Source organism: Colletotrichum higginsianum, chromosome 2 (assembly GCF_001672515.1).
Source record: "Colletotrichum higginsianum IMI 349063 chromosome 2, whole genome shotgun sequence".
NCBI classification, from domain to species: domain Eukaryota; kingdom Fungi; phylum Ascomycota; class Sordariomycetes; order Glomerellales; family Glomerellaceae; genus Colletotrichum; species Colletotrichum higginsianum.
Genome location: NC_030955.1, coordinates 3,863,228 through 3,883,023, shown reverse-complemented (window position 1 = coordinate 3,883,023; position 19,796 = coordinate 3,863,228). Strand labels below are relative to the sequence as shown.

Below are 19,796 nucleotides of genomic sequence, written 5' to 3'. Positions count from 1 at the left end.
CGACACGTTTTGTGTCTCTCTTCAGCGAGTTTTGTTTTTTCAATTTTGTTTAAAAAAAAAACTTCACATTTCCCTTTTTGTCTGTCTGTCTCTCCTTGCATAGGGGGTATACGAGCCTACGTTGGAGGCGGGCGACTAGTTGATGTTGTATCCGACCAGTAACATTCTTGGGTCTGGTTAGGGCGCGATGTTGTCATCGTTGTGAATCGGTGTCGGGGTCCGGCTTACTCACGAACGTGGGAACGAGTAGTACGAGGACACTGCCTGGGAACGAGTCTATATAAGACATCAGGAAGTTGTCCACGAACTCGAGTTGACAGTAGATTCATAAACACAGCAACAAGCGACAAGTTACACAACACAGCCTTGATCCTATTAAAAAATCACACATCACGACCTACCCACAAGAACTCATAATATACACTCTTATAACCAAATTCCCAAGCCTCAACACCAACCAACAACACCGACATAATGCAGCTCAACACCAAGACCATCCTCCTCGCCATCGCAGCCGCCCTCGCCTCCACCGCCGCCGCCTCGCCGGCGTCCCCCCTCGCCCGCCAGGCCGCCGACGAGCCCAAGGCCGACTGCTGCTCCTGCGACCTGCAGAACCCGGGGCCCAACTACATCTGCCGCGTGCCGCCCGCCGGCGTCTGCGCCGTGCCGGCCATCGCTTGCCCGCACGACCCGGCGACCCAGGAGCAGTGCTGCTGCTGCGACGTGTCCGTGCCGGCGATGCGGTGCAAGGCGGTGCCCAAGGGCAGCGGGTGCATCTGCACCATGGTCAAGTGCCCCTTCCAGTTCGACTTGTCGTATCTGCCGGTTTAAGGGCGAGGGAGAGGGGGCCAGGGTGCAGAAGGGGAATGGAAATCCGGTCTGCGGTATTGAGGTTGAGATTTGATTCAAGGGGGGGGGGGGGGGGGGTTGACGGCTTGTCGTTGAGTTGTTGTTATTGTAACTCGAGAGGCGGTTTGTCCGGCTGTCGAAGCCGGCTGAACGGACTCGGGTGCAAATCACTACATTCATTCGAGGGTCTTCTATTCTTCTTTTGCTAGGAGACACCTCTTAATATTCTATTCATCGTGAAAGAGGGAAAAAACAAATGCTCATGAAGCTGCCCACCGAGACCTGACGATGCATCGTTGACGTGAGTGATGGACGTGTCTGAGTTGAATAATACCAACGACGATCCTAGGCCTTTCTGTGATTGTTATCTCAAAAAAAATTAAACTTTTTTCTTCTTGTTGAACAAGAACGAAAACTGTGTAAGCTTTTTGTGAACATATCCTGGTCAGCCACAGTGGGTTTGAAAGTTGGGGATTGCAGACGCTGATGTGGCTACATCCATCCTCCTTAATACTTTGTAATTTGATTGTCGTGTTGGTCTCAATGTCGCAGTTTACCAGCCCTTCCCTTTGTTCCTTTCAACCAGCTTCAGCAGTATATCCGGCGGATAGGTCACCGAGCAGAAACAAGCATTGTTTTCGTGGGCTCTCAACGACAATAACAACCCGGGTGATGTGTAAGGGCTAGTTCTCAGCCCAATCGTATGAACTTTATAGTTTCCGTTCGCATCACCCCCTTGTCACGGAGAAGTAAAAAAAAAGAAGAGAAAAAAAAAACAGGGTCTTGACTCTCCATCGTCAAAGTTTCTCTGCGCCGCACATGAATCGCAGCTCTCTACACAGTATGTGGCCGAACGCCCGAGGACAATTCACCCGGGTTGGGCCCCTCGTTCCATGCATCCAAGAGAGCCCGCCTCGGTATCGTTTAGCCACTGTTACCCCGCGTTTTGATTCCCGATAAGCAATCGCACGCACGCGCAGACGAGAGTGTGTCAGCCGCATGAGAGAGCTATCGGCGGAGGCGGAGGCGGAGGCGGAGTGAATGCCGCGGGCAACAGGGACGCCATGCGGGAGGACGGTTGATCCCAACAACCCACACCATCATGGAGCATGAAGAGCGGAGCTCCGCTGATCAGCTGGAGGCATCGGGACCGAGCCGCGCGTTGGTGATTCTCGGACCTGTTCATCTCACCGTGAAACTCAAAGTTGTCATATAAGAACCCGAGTCCGGATTAGTCTGAATCCCATATTGAGAGGCGCTTGAGACTCATAATAATACTTTGATCTGGTTCCCTCAACCTTTGTTGCCCCCCCCCCCTAGCAACCTTCCAAGAATACTCCTTAACCCCTCGACTCTCCAACCCATAGACTCACACACCCCGGCCATTACCAGCATCGCACCGCAGACATGGGTTCTCTCCCCGCACCCCCGGCCAAGACGGGTTACCAAATCCTGGAGAAGGCGAGCCGCAGCGGGCGAAAGCTCCGCGTCGTGTGCCTCGGCGGCGGCGCCAGCGCCCTCAACCTGGCCCACGAGATCGACACCTGCCGGACCCTCGACCTGGAGCTCGTCTGCTACGAGAAGAACCCGTCCATCGGCGGCACCTGGTACGAGAACCGCTACCCCGGCTGCGGCTGCGACATCCCCTCGGTCAACTACCAGTTCTCCTGGGCGCCGTCCCCCAACTGGTCCAAGTTGTGAGTTTGAAATGGTTCCCGGAAAAACAATGTCTCTCACGGTTCAGGAGCTGATGGAGACGACCTCTTCCCCCTCATGAAGCTACTCGAGCGCCCCTGAGATCCTGCAGTACTTCAAGGATGTCGCGGAGAAGTACGACCTGAACAAGTACATGCGCCTCAACCACACGGTAACGGGAGCGTTCTGGGATGAAGAGGAGCAAAAGTGGCACGTCCGCGTCCAGAGGCAGGACGGCACCACGTTCGAGGACAAGGCAGACGTCTTTGTCAACGCGAGCGGCGTTCTCAAGTAGGTTCTCCCTTCCTCCGCCCCCATCTCTCTCTCTCCTATGTCCAGTCGTGTGGCTGGCGCCGGCTAATACCCACACCACAGCAAATGGAAATGGCCCGCGATCAAGGGCAGAGAGACGTTCAAGGGAACGATGATGCACAGCGCCAACTGGGACAACACCGTCGACCTCAAGGGCAAGAGGGTCGGCGTCATCGGCTCCGGCTCTTCGGCGGTCCAGATCGTCCCGAGCATCCAGCCCAGTACGTTGTCATATCGTCTCCGTCACGGAATTCGATCCCGCAAACTGACAGCAACTAGTCGTCGGTACCATGAGCTGTTTCATCCGCAGCTCGTCGTGGGTCGTCGGCGGCTTCGGCCAGCGCTTCGCCGGGAAGAATGGCGGCAACTTCGAGTGTAAGTAGGCCCTGCAGACAGACATCCCTGGCGGCCCTTGACGAACTATCGTTGACCCCGTGGGAAACTACAGATACCGAAGAACAGCACGAGATTCTCCGGAATGACCCCAAAAAGTACCTCGCCTACAGGAAGAAGATCGAGTCCGAGCTCAACTCCCGCTTCCGCTTCATCCTGAACGGGTCCAAGGAGCAGGCCGAGGCCAAAGCAGTAAGCCAACAGTCTCTCCAATCTCTCTCTCTCTCTTGAACTCGCGCTTACACAGACACCACCACCCCTCAGTTTGCGGAAAAGGACATGCGCAGCAAGCTCGCCGGCAGACCCGACCTCCAGGACCTCATCATCCCCAAGGACTTCGCCGTCGGCTGCCGAAGACCGACCCCCGGGAACGGGTACCTCGAGGCGCTGTGCGAGGACAACGTGACCGTCGTCTCTTCGAGCATCCAGGAGATGACCCCGAAAGGCATCAAGACGGCGGACGGAAAGGAGCACGAGTTCGACATCATCATCTGCGCCACCGGCTTCGACGTCAGCTGGAGGCCGCACTACCCGACGATCGGACGCAACGGCGTCAGTCTCAGCGAGTACTGGCGCGACGTGCCCAACACATACCTCTCTCTGGCGGTCGCCAACATGCCGAACTACGTCAGTAAGTCATACTACGCCGCCGCGGCATCTCCAACCTAACGGAAAGTGTGCCCCCTTCTAACTCATCAACCCCCAGTCTTCAACGGCCCGTTCGGCCCCTATGGCCACGGCAGCTTCCTGCCCATCACGGAGACGGTGGCGCGGTACGTGATGCAGATGCTGCGCAAGATGTCCGAGGAGGAGATCGCGTCCTTCTGCCCGAAGCAGGCGGCCGTCGACGACTTCGCCGAGCACCGGCGCCGCTTCCTCCCGCGCACGGCGTGGACGTCCCCCTGCCGGTCCTGGTTCAAGCAGGGCACCGTCGACGGCGAGCCGATGATGTGGCCCGGCTCGCGCATCCAGTTCTTCGAGACCGTCGCCACTCCGCGCTGGGAGGACTACGAGCTCCGGTACACGACGGCCAACCGGTTCGGGTACTGGGGCAACGGCTTCGCGCAGCGCGAGACGGACGGGAGGGACCTGTCGTGGTACCTGGGGCTGCTCGACGGCGTGGACGAGCAGCCGGCGTTGCCGGACGAGGACTTTGAGGCGTTTATCATGAACAAATAGATGGCTTTAGATCTGGGTTAATGTTGTATATATCATTCTTCATGTTTCATTTCTCCTTTCCATCAGAATTCAAAAAAGATCAAATCCTTATACGGAGTGGCTTCCAATGTAACTGTAGACATGTTACAGGATGTGAGAGACTCCGAGCCTTTGTATTGCCCTCATGCTCTGAGAGAGAGAGAGAGAGAGAGAGAGAGAGAGAGAGAGAGAGGGACAGAGGGAGGGAGAGACTATTACCATTCGGGTCCGACATATTTCGAGATCCCATCTTGGTTTTCACTGAGAGGTAGACTTTGGGGTCGCCCACGACATGTATTCGTATGTTGAATCACTCGTCCTTTCCTACGAAGATATTGGCAAAATTGTACTACACGCAGCACCTTCGACTGGAGCAGGCCCGAAATACAAGGTCACGAGACAAAACTAGTAAGCAAAGTTGTTGAACGATTTGACGTAGGCAAAACGTTGTAAGTCAAACCGTGCAAGACCCATACCTCTCGAAATGCCGTGGCAAACCCCACGTCCGTACAACAAGACAAATATCAACTTCGTAAATTATGTCTTCATCTTTTCTACCAGTTTGATGTACAAATTATGTTCCAGCTCAGACCGTAGGTATCTTTTAGCTAAAACACACGGAAAAATACAAGACGTCTTCCCAAACCAAAATGTCCACCCACCAATCCTGTCTACTCTCACCTCCACCCCCCCCCTCAACTCATCAAAGCACGTAACGGAAGTTGGGCTGCTCAAAGTCCGTCAGATCCAGAAACTCGGTCCCGGCCGTGGACGTCTCGGGCTCCTCGACGGCCTTCTTGTCCCGCCGCCTGTTCTCCCAGATGTTAACGAGGCGGATGGCGACGATGGTGCACGCGGCGAGGCCGTACATGATGGCCACCATCAGCTTGCCGTTGTGGTAGTTGGGCGCCTCGTTGGAGCGGAACGTCTGCGGGCCGATCCAGTTGCCGGCGCCGTAGGCGAGGATCTGCAGGCCGTTGACGGTGGCCTTCTTGGTGTAGCCGAGCGTGTTGTTGGAGATCATGACCATGACGAGGCACCACGAGGATCCGGCGGCGCCGATGAGGTAGTAGCCCACGAGCAGCGCGCCCTGCGCCGAGAGCGGGATGGCGATCATCATGATGCCGCCGACCATGGGGATGAGGATGGCGACGAAGGCGAAGAGGGAGCGGTCCATGAGCCGGTCCGAGAGGTAGGTGAAGAGCAGCTTGCAGGCGATGTCGACGACGCCGGTGGGCATGTTGAGCAGCAGCGACAGGCGCGGGCTGAAGCCGAAGGAGTTGATGATGATGGATCCGAAGGCGGTGATGCCGCCGTTGGGGATGTTCATCAGCAGCGAAAAGAGCACGTAGAGGTAGGTCCGCGGGTCCCGGAAGGCCTCGCGGAACTGGTCCCACTTCCACCGGCGGCTGCCGATGCCCTGGAAGTTGCCGCGGATGCGCTCGATGGCGATGGACTTCTCGCGGTGGGTGAGGAATTTGGCGTTGGTCTGGTTGTCCGGCATGAACCACCAGCAGTAGACGCCCGTGACGACGGTCGGCAGGCCCAGCACGAGGTAGAGGACCTTCCACGTCGCCAGGACCGTGTTGTGCGCGCCCGAGAGGCCGTAGGCGATGGGGCCCAGCGTCAGGAGCGCGACGCCGTTGCAGCTGAGCCAGTAGCCCATGCGCTTGGCCTGCTCGTTCTGCTTGTACCAGGCCGACGTCAGGATGACAAAGGCCGGCGTCACGGTGGCCTCGAGGGCGCCGAGGAAGAAGCGGACCGAGAGGAGGCCGGCGTAGTTGAAGGCGAAGACGTGGCATATCAGGACGACGCCCCAGAGGATGATGTTGGCCGACGTGTATTTCCCGAGCGGGAGACGTCGGAGGAGGTACGTCGTGGGGAACCTTTTTTGGGGGGGAGGGTTTCAAGTCATTAGCATGGGTGTTGTTCTTCTTTTTTGTGTATATAAGACGGAAGGGCGAGAACCCCGGAATGAAGAAAATCAACTCACTCCCACAAAAGGTAACCGGCGTAAAAGATGCTGGACGCCCAGCTGTACTGCTGGCTCGTCGGGTCCAGCTTGGTGTCCTCGCGGATGCCCATGAGGGAGGCGTAGTTGAGGGACGTCTTGTCGGCGAACTGCAGGGCGTAGATCCACATCAGGAGCGGCAGGATGGCCTTGTCGATCTTCCACAGGACCTGCTTCTCCTCCTCGGGCGTGAACACGACCTGCTCGCCGTTGACGAAGGCGAGGGCCGGGTCGACTTCCCCGTGCTTGAGCTTCTCCATGCTGCCGTCCTCGAAGTCGGTCTGTGTCCGGATGACGTCTCCGCCGTCTGGCTGAGCCGTCTTCTTGTTGGTTTCTGAAGACATGCTTGGTCTTTGTGAAGGTAGAGGACAAGATGATGAGATGATGAATGAGAGACGGCCTCGAAGAGTGTCGACTAGCTGGATAATGCGGTGTCCCGTGGATATACCTATAGCGGTAACAGATCCTGGCAAGGATATAAACGACAAAAGTCCGCAGCTATTAAGAGAAATATATCGATGAAGTCCAGGTCAACAATACCAGCCTGATGTGAGTCAAAGGCTTGCACGGTCTCAAGTTCTTGCCGGGACGCCTCAGAGTTTATACCTGTTTCGCGCCGTGTTGTATCTGCGGTTCAAGGGGCTCTCACGCCTCGATGGAAGCTGGTATCAGTTGCCATTGGCACAAAGGGGGGAAGGGGTTGCCTTTGGTGCGGTCATACGCCGGCATCCTCAGTTGACAAAAAGCGTGGCTTGGCCGGCTATCGTTGAGATAGGGAGATTCCCACTCCAAAATGGGGTCATGCTGCTGCTATCTCTCGGATCCACGCCCATCTCATGCAGGTCGACGGAGCTCCGCCCCCGCATTTTGAGGTTTGGACGCAAGTCTGCGACTCGGGAGACAACTCCGCAATCTTGGGGTATGTCTGTCGGGAGGCAATATGTAAGACACCCCTATCCCGGTCGAGTGCCGTTGCCCGCTATCTCCGAGCCACCCAATAGTTCCTACAGGCTACCACCGGTTGGCTGCCCTCCCTTCTGGTCTTGATGTCAGATAACATGGCATTTATCGACGGACCCGCCGGTGGAGCCCCGTTGCCTTCACCCCGGATTCAGGGTGTTGTCGTTGAGGCCAGGCCCCCCTATACGAAGTACATCACAAGCACGTTCGAGTCATGAGCGTTGGTATCGGACGAGAACCCAGTTCCGATGGATGTGCTGCCATAGACTCATGTTTGGCCATCAGAACTTTCAAGCTGTGAAGATACACCACACTTTCGGAGACTGTGTTGAAGATGTGTGCAACAGAACACTTATCACGTACCGGTTGTAGTGTGAACAGGGGTTGTCATTTACTCATTCTTATATAGAAATTCAGTTCAAGGTCTCATAATTCTTTCAATTAGTCTGCCTGCTGTTCTCATTCCAAAATGGCAGTCCGGCCTCCAGCCGCGCCGATCCATAGATGGACGAACTGTCCAGCGACTCCCCCGCGAACCTCCTTGCCGCCTCCATGCGAGCCAACGCCGTCTCGATGGTCGGGATCCGCGTGCCGTGCTCTTCTGCAATCCTCACCGCGTGTCCGGCGTCTTTGGCCGCGAGGGAGACGGCGAAGCCGGGGGGCGTCCCCAGGGGTGGCGCGTATGCGCCCGATGTCATCCGCTTCGAGTAGCTCTCGATGACCGGTCCGTACATGTCGTGGATGAACTGCTCCATCTGGCGGGTGCCGAGGCCCGTCTTCTCGGCAAAGACTTGGGCCTCTGCGGTCAGCTCCTGGAAGCCAATGACGAAGATGTTCCTGGCAAGGGGGGAAATGGGGGGTGTTAGCGGCGCATCCGATTTCGGGGGGAGGGCCAAGATTGAACTTCTGAAAAGGGCCGCTTGCTCACCCTGATATCTTGAGCAGGCTTGACTTGCGGACGTCTTCGCCCATATCGATGATGCTTCTGCCCATGACGTCGATAACGTAGGGCCTCACCCTCTCGATCGCCGTCGACGGCCCGGCCATGGCGAAGATGAGCTTTCCGGCGGCGGCCATGGGGCTGGCCCCGAAGACGGGCGACGCGATGAACGTAACACCCGCCTGGGCGAGGCGCTCGGAGCACCTCGCCGCGGTGTCCGGGTGGACGGTCGAGGTGTCGACCCAGATCTTGCCTTCGAGCAGCGCGCGGCCCCACGCGTCCAGGGCTTTCGAGACGAGGGTGTCTAGCACCTCGTCGTTTGAAATCTGCGGACATTCAGCCGCCTTTAATCCCAGTTCGTCAAAGACAACCCGTGGGGGCAGATTGTGGCATCACGAACCATTGTAAAAACCACTGTCGACTTCAGTACGAGAGTCTCAAAGTCCCGTTCCGGGAGACCGCCGGCCTCCTGGAGGCCGTCCCCTCGGGAAAGCGTCCGGTTGCTGTACCGGAGAGGCGGCAGACCGTTGGACGCGAGGTGGTTCTGCAGATTCAGCGCCATGCCGATACCCATCGACCCCAGGCCATACTAGAAAAGCACCGGTGAGCAAGGAGCAGCGATAAAGAACCAGGGTGAGGGACGGTGATTACCCAGCCAAAGCTCTCTGGAGCCGCCATTTCGCGTGCCAAGTACTGTCTGTGGTCTTTGATCAAGGAATGTGGACAGCGTCGTTTCAAGAGACTGTGAGTCGCCGGGCCACAAGTCAGACTTCTCCGGAAAACACAATGGAACAAATCGGCAACCTCGGAATGCCACAGATTGTCCCTTCAAGACACACTCCATGCGTATCTTTGCGGTCAAGATATACGGCTCAAGAAAAAGGATGTGGTGGAGGCGGCGGAGCTCCGCTGAACCACCACCATGTCCCCTTGGACAGGAGAAGCGGTCTTCCCACCGCGCGCTAGTCAGCGTCCATCTATCTCCTCCCCCTCCTTCACTGGTAGACCATGCCGCCAGCCGAGATGACCTCTTCCAGCACCGTCGTCATGAAGGATCCCACAGGCCACACCGGCCTGTCCTTCCAGAACTGCAGCACCGTCTCCACGAACCGCGCCTCGCTCGCCTCCGGCGCCATGCCCAATGCGGCAGACTCCCGAACCGAGACGCGCCGGGCCTGGCCTCCGTCCAGTTGTTGTCCCCCTTCCTCCTGCTGCTGAAGGATCTCCAGGATGGAGTTGAAGATGATCGTCGAGGCCTCGAACCGGACGCGGACGGTCGCCCGCGAGGAGGACCCGGCTTTCCGCCGCGTCTCCCCCGCCGCCCAGCGGAGGAGCCTCCAGATGGCGAGGAGGATCTTGTACGTGGCGACGGTGGCCCACGGCGCCTCGCGTGACGGGTCTTGTCTCCCGGTGCTTGTGACGCTCGACAGCACGTCCATCAGGTCGTCGAGAAGCACCAGCATCCCGTCGTCCCCGGAGTTGTACCGGAGCAGGTTCTGCAGCGACCGCCGGGCTCCGATCTGGAGTCCCATCGTGAGGTGCGTTGCCGTCGTGAGGCCGGCGACCACGCTGTTCTCCACGATGCCGCCGATGAGCAGGTCGTCCGGCTTGCATAGCGAGAGCTTGACGGACAGCGCTATGCGCTCGGCAAAGTTCAAAATGTGCCAGTTGGAGCTGTCCGCCGTGGAGATTTGCGCCGTGATCGACTCCGAGAGATACCGCAGCGCCGCGCTGACCTGCCTGTTCTGGGACTGGGTGAGGATATGGAACGCGTTCGGGTCCGCCAAGGCCGGCGGTAGCTGGTAGTAACAGCGCGTGAAGTCCCTGACGAGCGAGTCGAGGCTCGTGAGGACGAAGAGCGTCGCCATGGGAGACGCCCGCAGCGCCGCCAGAAGATGCGGGCTCGGGGTGTCCGTCATGAGCGACTGCATTGCCAGGTTTAACGACTTGGTCGTGGGACAAAGCATACCCGGGGTTTCGTGAGACCGGGTCAGGCCGACGGTTCGGGGCTCCTCGCCGAGCCGCTGGGCCCAGGTCAACGAGGTGTCCGCTTCCCATAGCGAGGCGGCCAGGGGCAGCTCCCAATCGAGCTCGGTGGGCGTCGTGAGTGGACGGATGTTGCAGGGGGAGAAGATGTGGAAGTCGAGAAAGAGAAGTGTGTACATGGACAGCTTCATCGACTCCGATTCCACGTACGACATCCAGTGGTCGTGGAGCGTCTGCTCTTCGTTGTCCCTGAATCTGGATGTCGACGTGAAAATGGTCTGCCGGAGGAGACCGAGGTCTCGAGCAGCCTTTGAAGTGTGAGCTCTCGAGGTACAAAACGTAGTTGAATGGGACTCCTGTAATACTGACATCGACAACCCATCGCAGCATCTTCTTTGACTTATCAAAGTGGGCAGCATTGCCGGTAAAGGCGCCGTAGATAATGTGTAAGAGCCATGACTGCATGACCCACGTCCTCCGTATCTCTCTCCAGTCGGACTCCACCTGGTTTATGACAATCAGATCATTGGACATCTGGTGTGAACAGCGCGCGCGGGGGGAGGGGGGGCTCACTAATCTCCAGAGTTCTTCAAGTCCAGCTTGCCACAAAGCTTGACTCTTTTGTGATAAGGATGCTACTTGTTCTTCAGGGGAGCTTTTGGAGGCATACAGCATGCCAATCGACACGATGATCTGTTTCGATAGCTTGGGCATCTCACCGCCGAAACTTTGCCTGTGTAGTAGTGGGAACGATGCATGGAACGTCTCAAAATACGCCGCAACGTATATTTCCGAGTCTTGCATCATGGATCTACACTCCCGTTCTTGTGAGCCCCGGAAAGTGTACATCAAGGAAACCGGACACGCGGGCTCAAAGGCAACTTACGCAATCGCAAGCAGCTCACCAGCGCGACGATCTTCCACCGTTTCCGGTGGACTATGCGGATAACCTTCGTCATTTTCTATGGCCGACGCGCCAATTTGAAAGTTCGAAGCCGGCGAGTCGTCATCGTCAACCGGTGACAAGGCAGCATCCTCGAGAGCCGGTGCCGGCTGCCCCGCCCCGTCGTCCATGTCCGGGATAGTCAGGACACGGCCGAATGTGCCGCGACATCTCTCTTCGTGGCGCTTACAGACATCTTTTCTTGTAAACCTGGCTTTGCAATATTGGCATCTGAAAGGCCGCCGGCTGTCACTACCGTGTCCTAGTTGTTGTAAGCATCGCAAATAACCCAGAAGAGCTCTCGAATGGGTCGACACTTACGTGAGCGTTTGTGCCGCGCCAAGTTTTCCTGATGAGAATTAGTGTCTGTTTGTTCACTCAAATCGGGCCACATACGTTTCTAGTGAAGGTCTGAGAGCACTCAGTGCAGGTAAACGGTCGGGAACTCATCGTAGGTCATGGACATTCTGTGTTTGTTCTAACGTTTACAGTGTCGAGTGACTGAGAAGCATGACTAAAGGCGATGTTGGGTCCGTGCATATGCTTATCTACCCCGGTTGCTGCATATACCACAAACAGAGTATCGGCTATAAGCACAATGCTCCCCGGTTCTCCTTTAGACAAACCAGGACATCAAAGACTAGGTTGAAGCCGTCTAACAAAATCTAGTTTGAATAGATGAGACCTTGGAGATGTCGCCTAGTTGGCACAATTAGGGTGGAGTTTGTACGTTTTAGGAGAGCTACTTCAGTTGGTTGACAAGTAGAAGCTTTGAAGTGGGGCGACTTCTAGGAAATGCCACGTGACTAAAGGAAGTAGTGTTACTACAAACATCCAAACGTAACAGAACCCTATAGTTGTATTTGCCTAACACTTTAACACCTTAAGCCTGTCTTGAAACAAGGTTGAGGGCCGCTTTAGAACGACTAGTTCAGTCACGTTCTCCTACGGCAAGGTCCTAACCCACACAGCTAACAAGTCTAGACTAACATAACAGCCATTAACTGTGAAAGTCACATCGGAATCAACAGCAACTCAACTAGAAAGAAAGTTTCCAGGCATCCATATTCATAGACTCCGCGATACACGTATGATAACTTCAGGAATGTGTTTTGTAGACTTATCAATGCTTGGCAGCCACCACGACCTGTGCTGCGCCGCAGATAGGCTTCATATTTGCTTATTCTCGACTTTCCTTTCTGCACGTGATGTCATGCCGCCCAGTCAGCATTGGCTAGTTACAGAATGCACAACCCCCCCCCCCCAACGATAGCTTGACACCTGTGAGCTTCCCAGAACACCATCGGCTCCTTCAATATGGTGAGTCGCGTTATCCAACAGCAAACGGCATGCAGCGGCAGCAAAGCAGTTCTGACTGTAGATAGAGCGCTCCAACAGCTCAGATGATCGCCCTCGAAGGGCTTACCGTCCTAGACGGCGCCGTCGAAGGCGAAATGGCGGTGGAGTACGGGAACCCCTCTCCTGGCCTGCCCGGCCCTGCAGCAGCCCCATTTGCGCTACGCCGAAGTACTGACTGTCCCTTGTTCGCATCGACAGTTACGTGTTTCTCCATGGCCTGAACGGAAGCCCGAAGGATACCTGGACAGATGAGACCAAAGACGGCACCGGGTTCTTTTGGCCGCGCCAGGTGCTGGCTGATATCCCGGGGTGTCGGGTGATGACATTCGGCTACAACGCTGCCTTCGAAAGAGCCCTCGTCAAGAACACGACCACGATCAACGCGATCGCCCAGACCTTTGTCAACCGATTGATTGACAAGCGCAAAGGGGAGCATGTTCGTAAAACCGGGCCGAGCGAGAGGAAAATGGGGCATCACGGCAGTGCTGACGGTTCTGGCAGATCAATCGACCACTCCTTCTCATTGCCCACAGCCTCGGCGGCCTCGTAATCAAGCGCGTTAGTTCCAACGCCTGCGGGGAGACTTCATGAGATTGTTGCTGATTGTGAAGTACATCCCGGCTTAGGCTCTCTACAACATCCACGCCGACCGCCACACGGGCCTAAAGTCGCGTAAAATCGACGAGCAGAACGCCATCTACGACTCCATTGCCGGCCTGGTCTTCATGGGCACACCTCACGCCGGCAGCCATGTCACGGACGCGGCCAGGGTGAAGATGCTCAAGGCGCTCGCCCGCGCCACGTTCAAGAAGGCGCCCGAGAATCTGATCAGGGCCTTGTCCGCCCATTCCAACGAGCTGCAGGACCTCAGCGCCAGTTTCGAGAGGACGACAATCTTCACTCAGCACATGATCGAGATTTGCACCTACTTTGAGACCAAGACAACAAAGTTTGTGGGGGAAGAGGCAAGTTTCCTAGCAAGTCGGCCATGGATCTTCTCCTTGGCTAATCCTATCTCTCCAGGTGGTTCCTCGAGCCATGACCTCGCTTCACTACCTGAATGAGCGTGAGGAGGGTATTGCAAAGGAGCACACGAAGATGGCAAAGTTTTCTGATGCCCAAGATGACATGTACCAGTCGATTCGCCAGAGGCTGGCGGACATGGGCACTGACGGCTTGAACGCCAAAACGGCACGCCAAGGTCCGTTGTAGTTCCCATATAGAGGTAGCCAACTGTGTGGTGGATTTGCGTTGGCTGCTTTTTGACCCATTGTTCGCTCTGACTCCGGTCTCTTCAAAACAGCAACCTATCGTGTATCCCAAATTCCCGGCGATATCGCCAGGACGCAGCTTGCACAGTTCTTGCATGACCAATGCCAACTTGGGCCGACAGATAACATTCGAGTGCACTCTTTGGCTGCTCGCTCAGGCCAGAGACAGTCCACCAAGACTGCCACTGCTTCCTTTTCGACTGTCCCCCCGCTGTTGTTAAAAAAGCAGAGCCGTTGGGTAATTCCCTTCGTATGGGGCAATAATCATAGCCACATAGTTGTCGACACGGATTTCCACGGCTTCACCGCCCTAAATGGGGTTGAAGCGGATAAACATGTCATGGAGTAAGCCAGAAACCGTCATCTCTGTAGATCGCCCAGTTGCGGAGATAACTAATCGTATACAAGCATCATCGCCATCCCGGGCCTAGGCTGCCACCCATTCTCCGTCTGGCAGGAAGATCCCTCTGCTAGCACGTACATGTGGTTGAGGGATGACCCGGCCCTCTTGGCCACAGGGACCCAGATCCTCCTGTACGGCTACGACTCTGGTCACCAAAGCAGCAACGGCCCCGCCTCGATCGACGACATTGCGATATCCTTGATCTCAGCACTGCGTGATATCGGTCGCTCATCCCCCTCTGCCAAACCGGTGGTCTTCCTTGCCCACAGTATGGGCGGCGTCGTCTTAAAGCAATGCCTCGTCGAGCTGGCCAACACCAGTCAGTCCGAACTGTTCATTTTGCGAAGCGTCAAAATGTGCATCTTCCTGGCGGTTCCGAATCAACTTCCCGTTCCCGCCATGTTGGCAGTCATGCTCGGCAACAACAGGTTCAACAAGTTGCGGTATGCACTTCAGGCCGAGAGGAATCGAGGCTATCTGTCCACTCTAGACGGAATTGTGCGGGGATTTGGCCAGGCAAACGGCATTCGCTTCTGCTCTGGGTACGAGACGATGAGATCCACACTTCCAAAGGTAAATCGCTATCACTACGAGGACAGCCTCTAACACACCTCCCTATCATGTTGAAGTAGATGCTGACTACTGTGAAAGCGCCAAATCCATGCTGAAAGTGACCATACTATACTCCTTCCCAAATCCCAGGCCATTCAGGACGGGTCACGGGCTGTAGATCAGTTCCCGGTCAGCAAGGCCCATGGTTCCGTACTCGGTATGCAGGCCGGCAGCCAGACTATCGACACCATCGCGAGGCTTGTTACGGAAGCTAGCGAAGCTGTCAGGGTCTCTATGCCATCTAGCCCAGCCCGGCGTGGTCCACAAGGAGAACCCAGCCGGTGGCCAGAATTCTCTCTACCCTCATGGGCAACTTTACATGTACCGTCTTATTTTCAACGCACAACGTTGGCACAAGGTAAGTCGAGTTTACTCCGTAGTCTTCCTTTGCCATATGTCGATTTGTTCTAATAGATCGGTGTTCCAGTCCCAGCCAGTTCACAGAGCATGGCTACACAAGACGTCGATTTCGATTCCGCGTCTTCAGAGGACATCAAAAACTCGGCATTGTACCGCCAGTTCGTCAAGACTCTTGTTCTACATGGACGGGATCGAGAAGACGGCATAGAAGCCGCGGTTCAAGGCACCTTTGGCTGGGTCTGGTCGAACCCAGAAATCAGTCTCGGCTCCTGGCTGACTGACGACAAAGCCCCCCTGTTTTGGATACGCGGAAAGCCAGGGTCTGGAAAATCTACCCTCATACGTTATCTATGGGGCCATAATCAACTGTCGACGTTACTGGCTGACGAGGTGCCGGGTGTTTCGAGGATCAAGGCAGCCTTCTTTTTCTACTACCGTGGCACCCACGTTCAAAAGTCGTTTGAGGGAATGTTGCACAGCGTGCTGCTGCGTGTCCTGGAACAGGAGCCTCGTCTGTCGAGCGTTCTTCTTCCCGAGTTTGCAAGGCTGAAGCATGAAGAGCGGGAGAAGTGGGTGTGGACATCGGCAACGCTCATGAAGGCGTACGACGATATTCTCACCCAAACCAAGCTCTCCGTCGAGATATACCTCTTCCTCGACGCGCTAGACGAGTACGACGGCCCCACGGAGGCCATAGTCAACTTCGTGCGCACGTCAGTTCTCAAGGCCTCCTCGGGAAGAACGCGTCTAAAGGCCTGCTTTTCAAGCCGCGAGTGGCTGGCTTTCGAGGACCCCTTTTCGGCCCTTCCGGGTTTCAAGATTCACGAATACACGGATAGTGACATTCTCAAGTACACGTTGGCTCGACTTTCCCGCAATCCCGAGATCTCGCAACGGCTGGCAGCCGGGACGCATCAGGAAGCTTCAGACGTTCGCCAGATGGAGGAGCACATAGTAAACTCGGCCAACGGTGTCTTTGTCTGGGTGAAGGCAGTTTCTGATGAGATCGTCAGCGGGTTCTCAAAAACAAAGTCGACCAGCGAGCTTTTGACACTGCTCAAGAGCCTTCCAACCGATCTGGACTCCTTCTATACGGACGCCATCAAACGGCTCCCGTTCGAACTTCGAATGGAGGCGTTCTCCATGTTCGAGGTTATGGCAAGGTCCGACACCATTCTATCAGCCACGCTTGTAAGGGAAGCCGTCTCATGCGCGCAATTGAGCGATCCCCAAGATTGTGCAATGGCAATCAGGCGTTGTCGGGAGCTTCCCGGTTCCGACTCACCTACACGCTGGGCTCAAGACCGCGGGGCCGGTCTTGTCGAATTCAAGCATCCCTACACAAATGCCCCCGCCATTATCACCTTTATGCATCAGTCAGTCCTTGACTTTGTTCTGAGGCCAGGTTTTCGAGGGCTCGTACTTGATCACGCATTCGCGCTGCCCTTGGAAAACGGCTATTCGATCTTGTCCAAGTGGATGCTCTCAATAGGAGCTCAGGATCAAAAGGTTTTCGAGTATCATGAGGTTGGAGAAGATCTCTTGGCTGTCGCCGAAGCGACCACGGGCAAGAGCCTGAGGAGTTTCTTGGACTCACTGGACAATGACACTCTGACGACAGAGTTGAAAATGTGGGGGTGCCCCATTGCCGATATCTCGAATCCGAAGATGTATTTCGCCGTGGTCCAAGGCCTGAACATTTTTATTCAAGAAGTCATTCAGGAGCACGGTGGAGTCATTCCGGACAAAGGCAACTTCTCCCTCCTACATTGTCTGGCCAAACTGTCGGATCCCTACGGTGCTTACGGAATGGCTTTTCCCATTTCGCGCTCTCCAGCCAGGTTGGAAATCATCCCAATCCTCTTCCGTCATGGGGCCCGAGTAGGAGCGGTATGGCAGGGGAAGACCCCCTTTCAAATGCTAGTATCAAATTTTCCCTACACGATATTTACCGGCAGTGGTGGGCATAAAGGCTGGGACAGTATCCCCATTTACAACTACGAGAACGTGCTTGCTCTTCATCTTCTATCTGCTGGGCAAGATCCCAATGTAAGCATATCGATCAAGAGGAACTACATACGAAGGCAAGACCGGTCAACGGAATGGGTCACCTGCAAACCGCTGCACTTAGTCCCGCTAGGTCTCGCCGAAATCCTGATCGCGTTCGGCGCGAAGGTGAACGTTTTCGATAGCAAGGGAAGGACACCACTGGACCTTGCTTGCGGAGTCGGAGGCAACCCTTTCGAAGTTGGTGACCACGTGCCGCCTTTGGAGGCCTATTCATTTGCACAATTTCTTCTGAGCCACGGCGCACAGCTTTCGTTGGAGGGGAGCCGGATCTGGCCTGACTTTGTCAAGTCCGTCTCAAGGAGCGTACAGGTGCCCGAGGAGTTTCTGCAGCCCGGCGTCATGAGCAGAGCGAGCCCAGGCGTCGTACTGATGAAGATCGAGGACATGAAGCTCCGTATTAAGAGGGACGGAATTCGCCGATAATCTATTATCCCACGGGTGCGACTCGACATTTACGGACTTCGCAACTCATGCCACGGCAAATGTACATCTAGAAGGGGTCAAGCATCAATGGGATCGAGCCCTCTTACAGAGGCATTAGTTTTTAAATACATCCGACATTCCATGTTGCTCTTGTCAAAGTAGGAGCAACTGAGCCAAGACCTCGAGACAGAACAAGCTTTCTAACTCGGCCCAAGTTGAGCGTAACCAGCTTACTCGCAGTGTTGAATGGGGGTTTGAGGCCAAGGAAGCATTTGAAGTAGCTCCAAACGAAAACAATCTTCGACATCTAACGTATCAGAACAATATTGATGGTTCACAGCTGAGGGTGCGATTGTCCTTCTCATGGGTTATACATCAAACAATCACAGTACCAATCACAAACAGTCATTGCTCAAGTCCTGAATATCGAAGGAGGCTGTATTCGGCGATTCTGACTCCCATCCCGGTTATTTCTCTGTCAACCACGCAACTACTCTAAACCAAGATGGATATCTCGCGGTAACCAACCCCCTCATGTCCTCCTCTTCCTCCTCCCACTTCTCAGAGACTCGCTCTACGCGCCGTTGCCGTTGTAGAGGACAAGGTTAGCGCTGCCACGGAGGTCGCCGAGGACGCGGCCAGGGGTGGCGAGAGCCTTGATACGGTTGGTGACGGCAGCGGGGGTGGAGAGACCCTCGAGAGCCTGGAGGTAGACGGCAAGACCGGCGACGTGGGGGGCGGCCATGGACGTGCCGGGGATGGAGTTGGTGGCAGTGTTGCTGCCGATCCAGGACGACAGGACGGCAACGCCGGGGCCGAAGATGTCGACGCCGGGGCCGTAGTTGGTGAAGGTGGACACGCGCCAGGTGGAGTCGACGGCACCAACGGTCAGGGCGTTGGGGACGTTGGCAGGGGACACTTCCGACACAGGCAGAGGAATGTTGTTGTCATCGCCGTTGCCAGCAGCAACAACAGAGAGAACGCCTCTGCTGTACGCAGCATTGATAGCCGTCGTCCAGGTGGTCGTGGCAGGACCGCCGAGGGACATGTTGATGACAGAGCGGCTGGCGCGGTTCTTGGAGGTGATGTCGTTCACGGCCCAGTTGAACCCGGAGAGGATAGCGGCAGTCGTACTGCGACGGCCCTCGAAGACTTTGACGGAGATGATGTTGGTCTGTGGTTTTTGAAGGTCAGCCGCCCATGTCGCGTAGAGTGGAAGCAGGGATGTTTGCTGTGCGAGCTCAAGTCATGGAAGGAGGAGACTAACCTGCTTGGCAACACCGTAGGTAGAGCCACCGATCGTGCCGGCAACGTGGGTTCCGTGGCCAGCGCCGTCAACGTGGGCGCCGGTGAAGGCGTTGAAGCCAAGAGTAACGCGGCCACCGAATTGGGTGTGGGTGGCAAGAACGCCGGAATCGACAACGTAGGCAAAGGTGTCGGCACCAGCGGAGGTATCGTAGATGTACGAGGTAGATCCAGGGCTACGGTGGGATGTCGCGCCCAGGCCCCAGGGGGAACCAGACTGGGTCGTCAGAGCACGCTCGCTGAGCTCGGCGTCGACGTCGTCGAAGAGGTACATGTAGTAGTCGGGCTCGACGATGGCAACCTGTCGGACTTGTCAGTGCACTGCTACTGTGCGTCGGTTTTGGTGCTGGTATCGGACAACATACCTCGGGGCTGGCCTTGATCTCCTCGATCGTAGCATCGTCAAACTCTCCGGAATAGGCGTTCCAGTTGCTGATGTTGAACTTGTTCTCAATACCAACAGTGTCACGCTTGCCCAGCGAGCGCCTGTGAACGTCGGTGACCCAGTTCAGGTGGGACTCGACGTTGACGGCATCCTCCTTGAGGGTCACAATGTATTTGCCGGGAACAGCCTCGGGCTCGGAACGCCTGTACACGGCGGGGGCGGCGAGGACGGCAGGGAGCAGAGCTCCAACAGCCAAGGCAAGACGACGGAGGTTGGCCATTGTGATGGGAGTAGTAGATCGAAAGCAGGCGAGAGCGGATGA

At 56.0% G+C, this 19,796-nt stretch overlaps 7 protein-coding genes across 7 annotated transcripts; 3 read left to right on the top strand and 4 right to left on the bottom strand.

The window, feature by feature from the left end:
• Positions 1-474: 474 nt before the first annotated feature.
• Positions 475-831, top strand: CH63R_02868 (uncharacterized protein; the record flags this gene model as incomplete). Its single annotated transcript, XM_018297843.1, has 1 exon — positions 475-831. One exon carries the CDS (start codon positions 475-477, stop codon positions 829-831), a length of 357 nt encoding a protein of 118 aa, XP_018162659.1.
• A 1,425-nt stretch (positions 832-2,256) lies between these two features.
• On the top strand, positions 2,257-4,428 carry CH63R_02867 (Steroid monooxygenase; the record flags this gene model as incomplete). Its single annotated transcript, XM_018297842.1, has 7 exons — positions 2,257-2,546; positions 2,629-2,835; positions 2,920-3,077; positions 3,136-3,231; positions 3,305-3,441; positions 3,514-3,880; positions 3,956-4,428. 7 exons carry the CDS (start codon positions 2,257-2,259, stop codon positions 4,426-4,428), a joined length of 1,728 nt encoding a protein of 575 aa, XP_018162658.1.
• Positions 4,429-5,149: 721 nt separating this feature from the next.
• On the bottom strand, positions 5,150-6,801 carry CH63R_02866 (MFS allantoate; the record flags this gene model as incomplete). The annotated part of the gene is made up of 2 exons (XM_018297841.1): positions 5,150-6,332; positions 6,440-6,801. The coding sequence occupies 2 exons, from the start codon at positions 6,799-6,801 to the stop codon at positions 5,150-5,152; spliced, it is 1,545 nt and encodes a 514-aa protein (XP_018162657.1).
• A 1,053-nt stretch (positions 6,802-7,854) lies between these two features.
• Positions 7,855-8,931, bottom strand: CH63R_02865 (6-phosphogluconate dehydrogenase family protein; the record flags this gene model as incomplete). The annotated part of the gene is made up of 3 exons (XM_018297840.1): positions 7,855-8,254; positions 8,346-8,683; positions 8,758-8,931. The coding sequence occupies 3 exons, from the start codon at positions 8,929-8,931 to the stop codon at positions 7,855-7,857; spliced, it is 912 nt and encodes a 303-aa protein (XP_018162656.1).
• Positions 8,932-9,352: 421 nt separating this feature from the next.
• CH63R_02864 (Zinc finger protein ADR1) lies at positions 9,353-11,736 on the bottom strand (the record flags this gene model as incomplete). Its single annotated transcript, XM_018297839.1, has 5 exons — positions 9,353-10,651; positions 10,713-11,070; positions 11,230-11,548; positions 11,608-11,635; positions 11,683-11,736. The coding sequence occupies 5 exons, from the start codon at positions 11,734-11,736 to the stop codon at positions 9,353-9,355; spliced, it is 2,058 nt and encodes a 685-aa protein (XP_018162655.1).
• An 867-nt stretch (positions 11,737-12,603) lies between these two features.
• CH63R_02863 (SERAC1 protein) lies at positions 12,604-17,784 on the top strand (the record flags this gene model as incomplete). Its single annotated transcript, XM_018297838.1, has 10 exons — positions 12,604-12,606; positions 12,672-12,751; positions 12,844-13,081; positions 13,147-13,203; positions 13,272-13,598; positions 13,669-13,846; positions 13,949-14,261; positions 14,325-14,892; positions 14,971-15,153; positions 15,376-17,784. 10 exons carry the CDS (start codon positions 12,604-12,606, stop codon positions 17,782-17,784), a joined length of 4,356 nt encoding a protein of 1,451 aa, XP_018162654.1.
• Positions 17,785-18,358: 574 nt separating this feature from the next.
• On the bottom strand, positions 18,359-19,754 carry CH63R_02862 (Alkaline proteinase; the record flags this gene model as incomplete). The annotated part of the gene is made up of 3 exons (XM_018297837.1): positions 18,359-18,958; positions 19,052-19,390; positions 19,455-19,754. The coding sequence occupies 3 exons, from the start codon at positions 19,752-19,754 to the stop codon at positions 18,359-18,361; spliced, it is 1,239 nt and encodes a 412-aa protein (XP_018162653.1).
• Between the last annotated feature and the right edge of the window lie 42 nt (positions 19,755-19,796).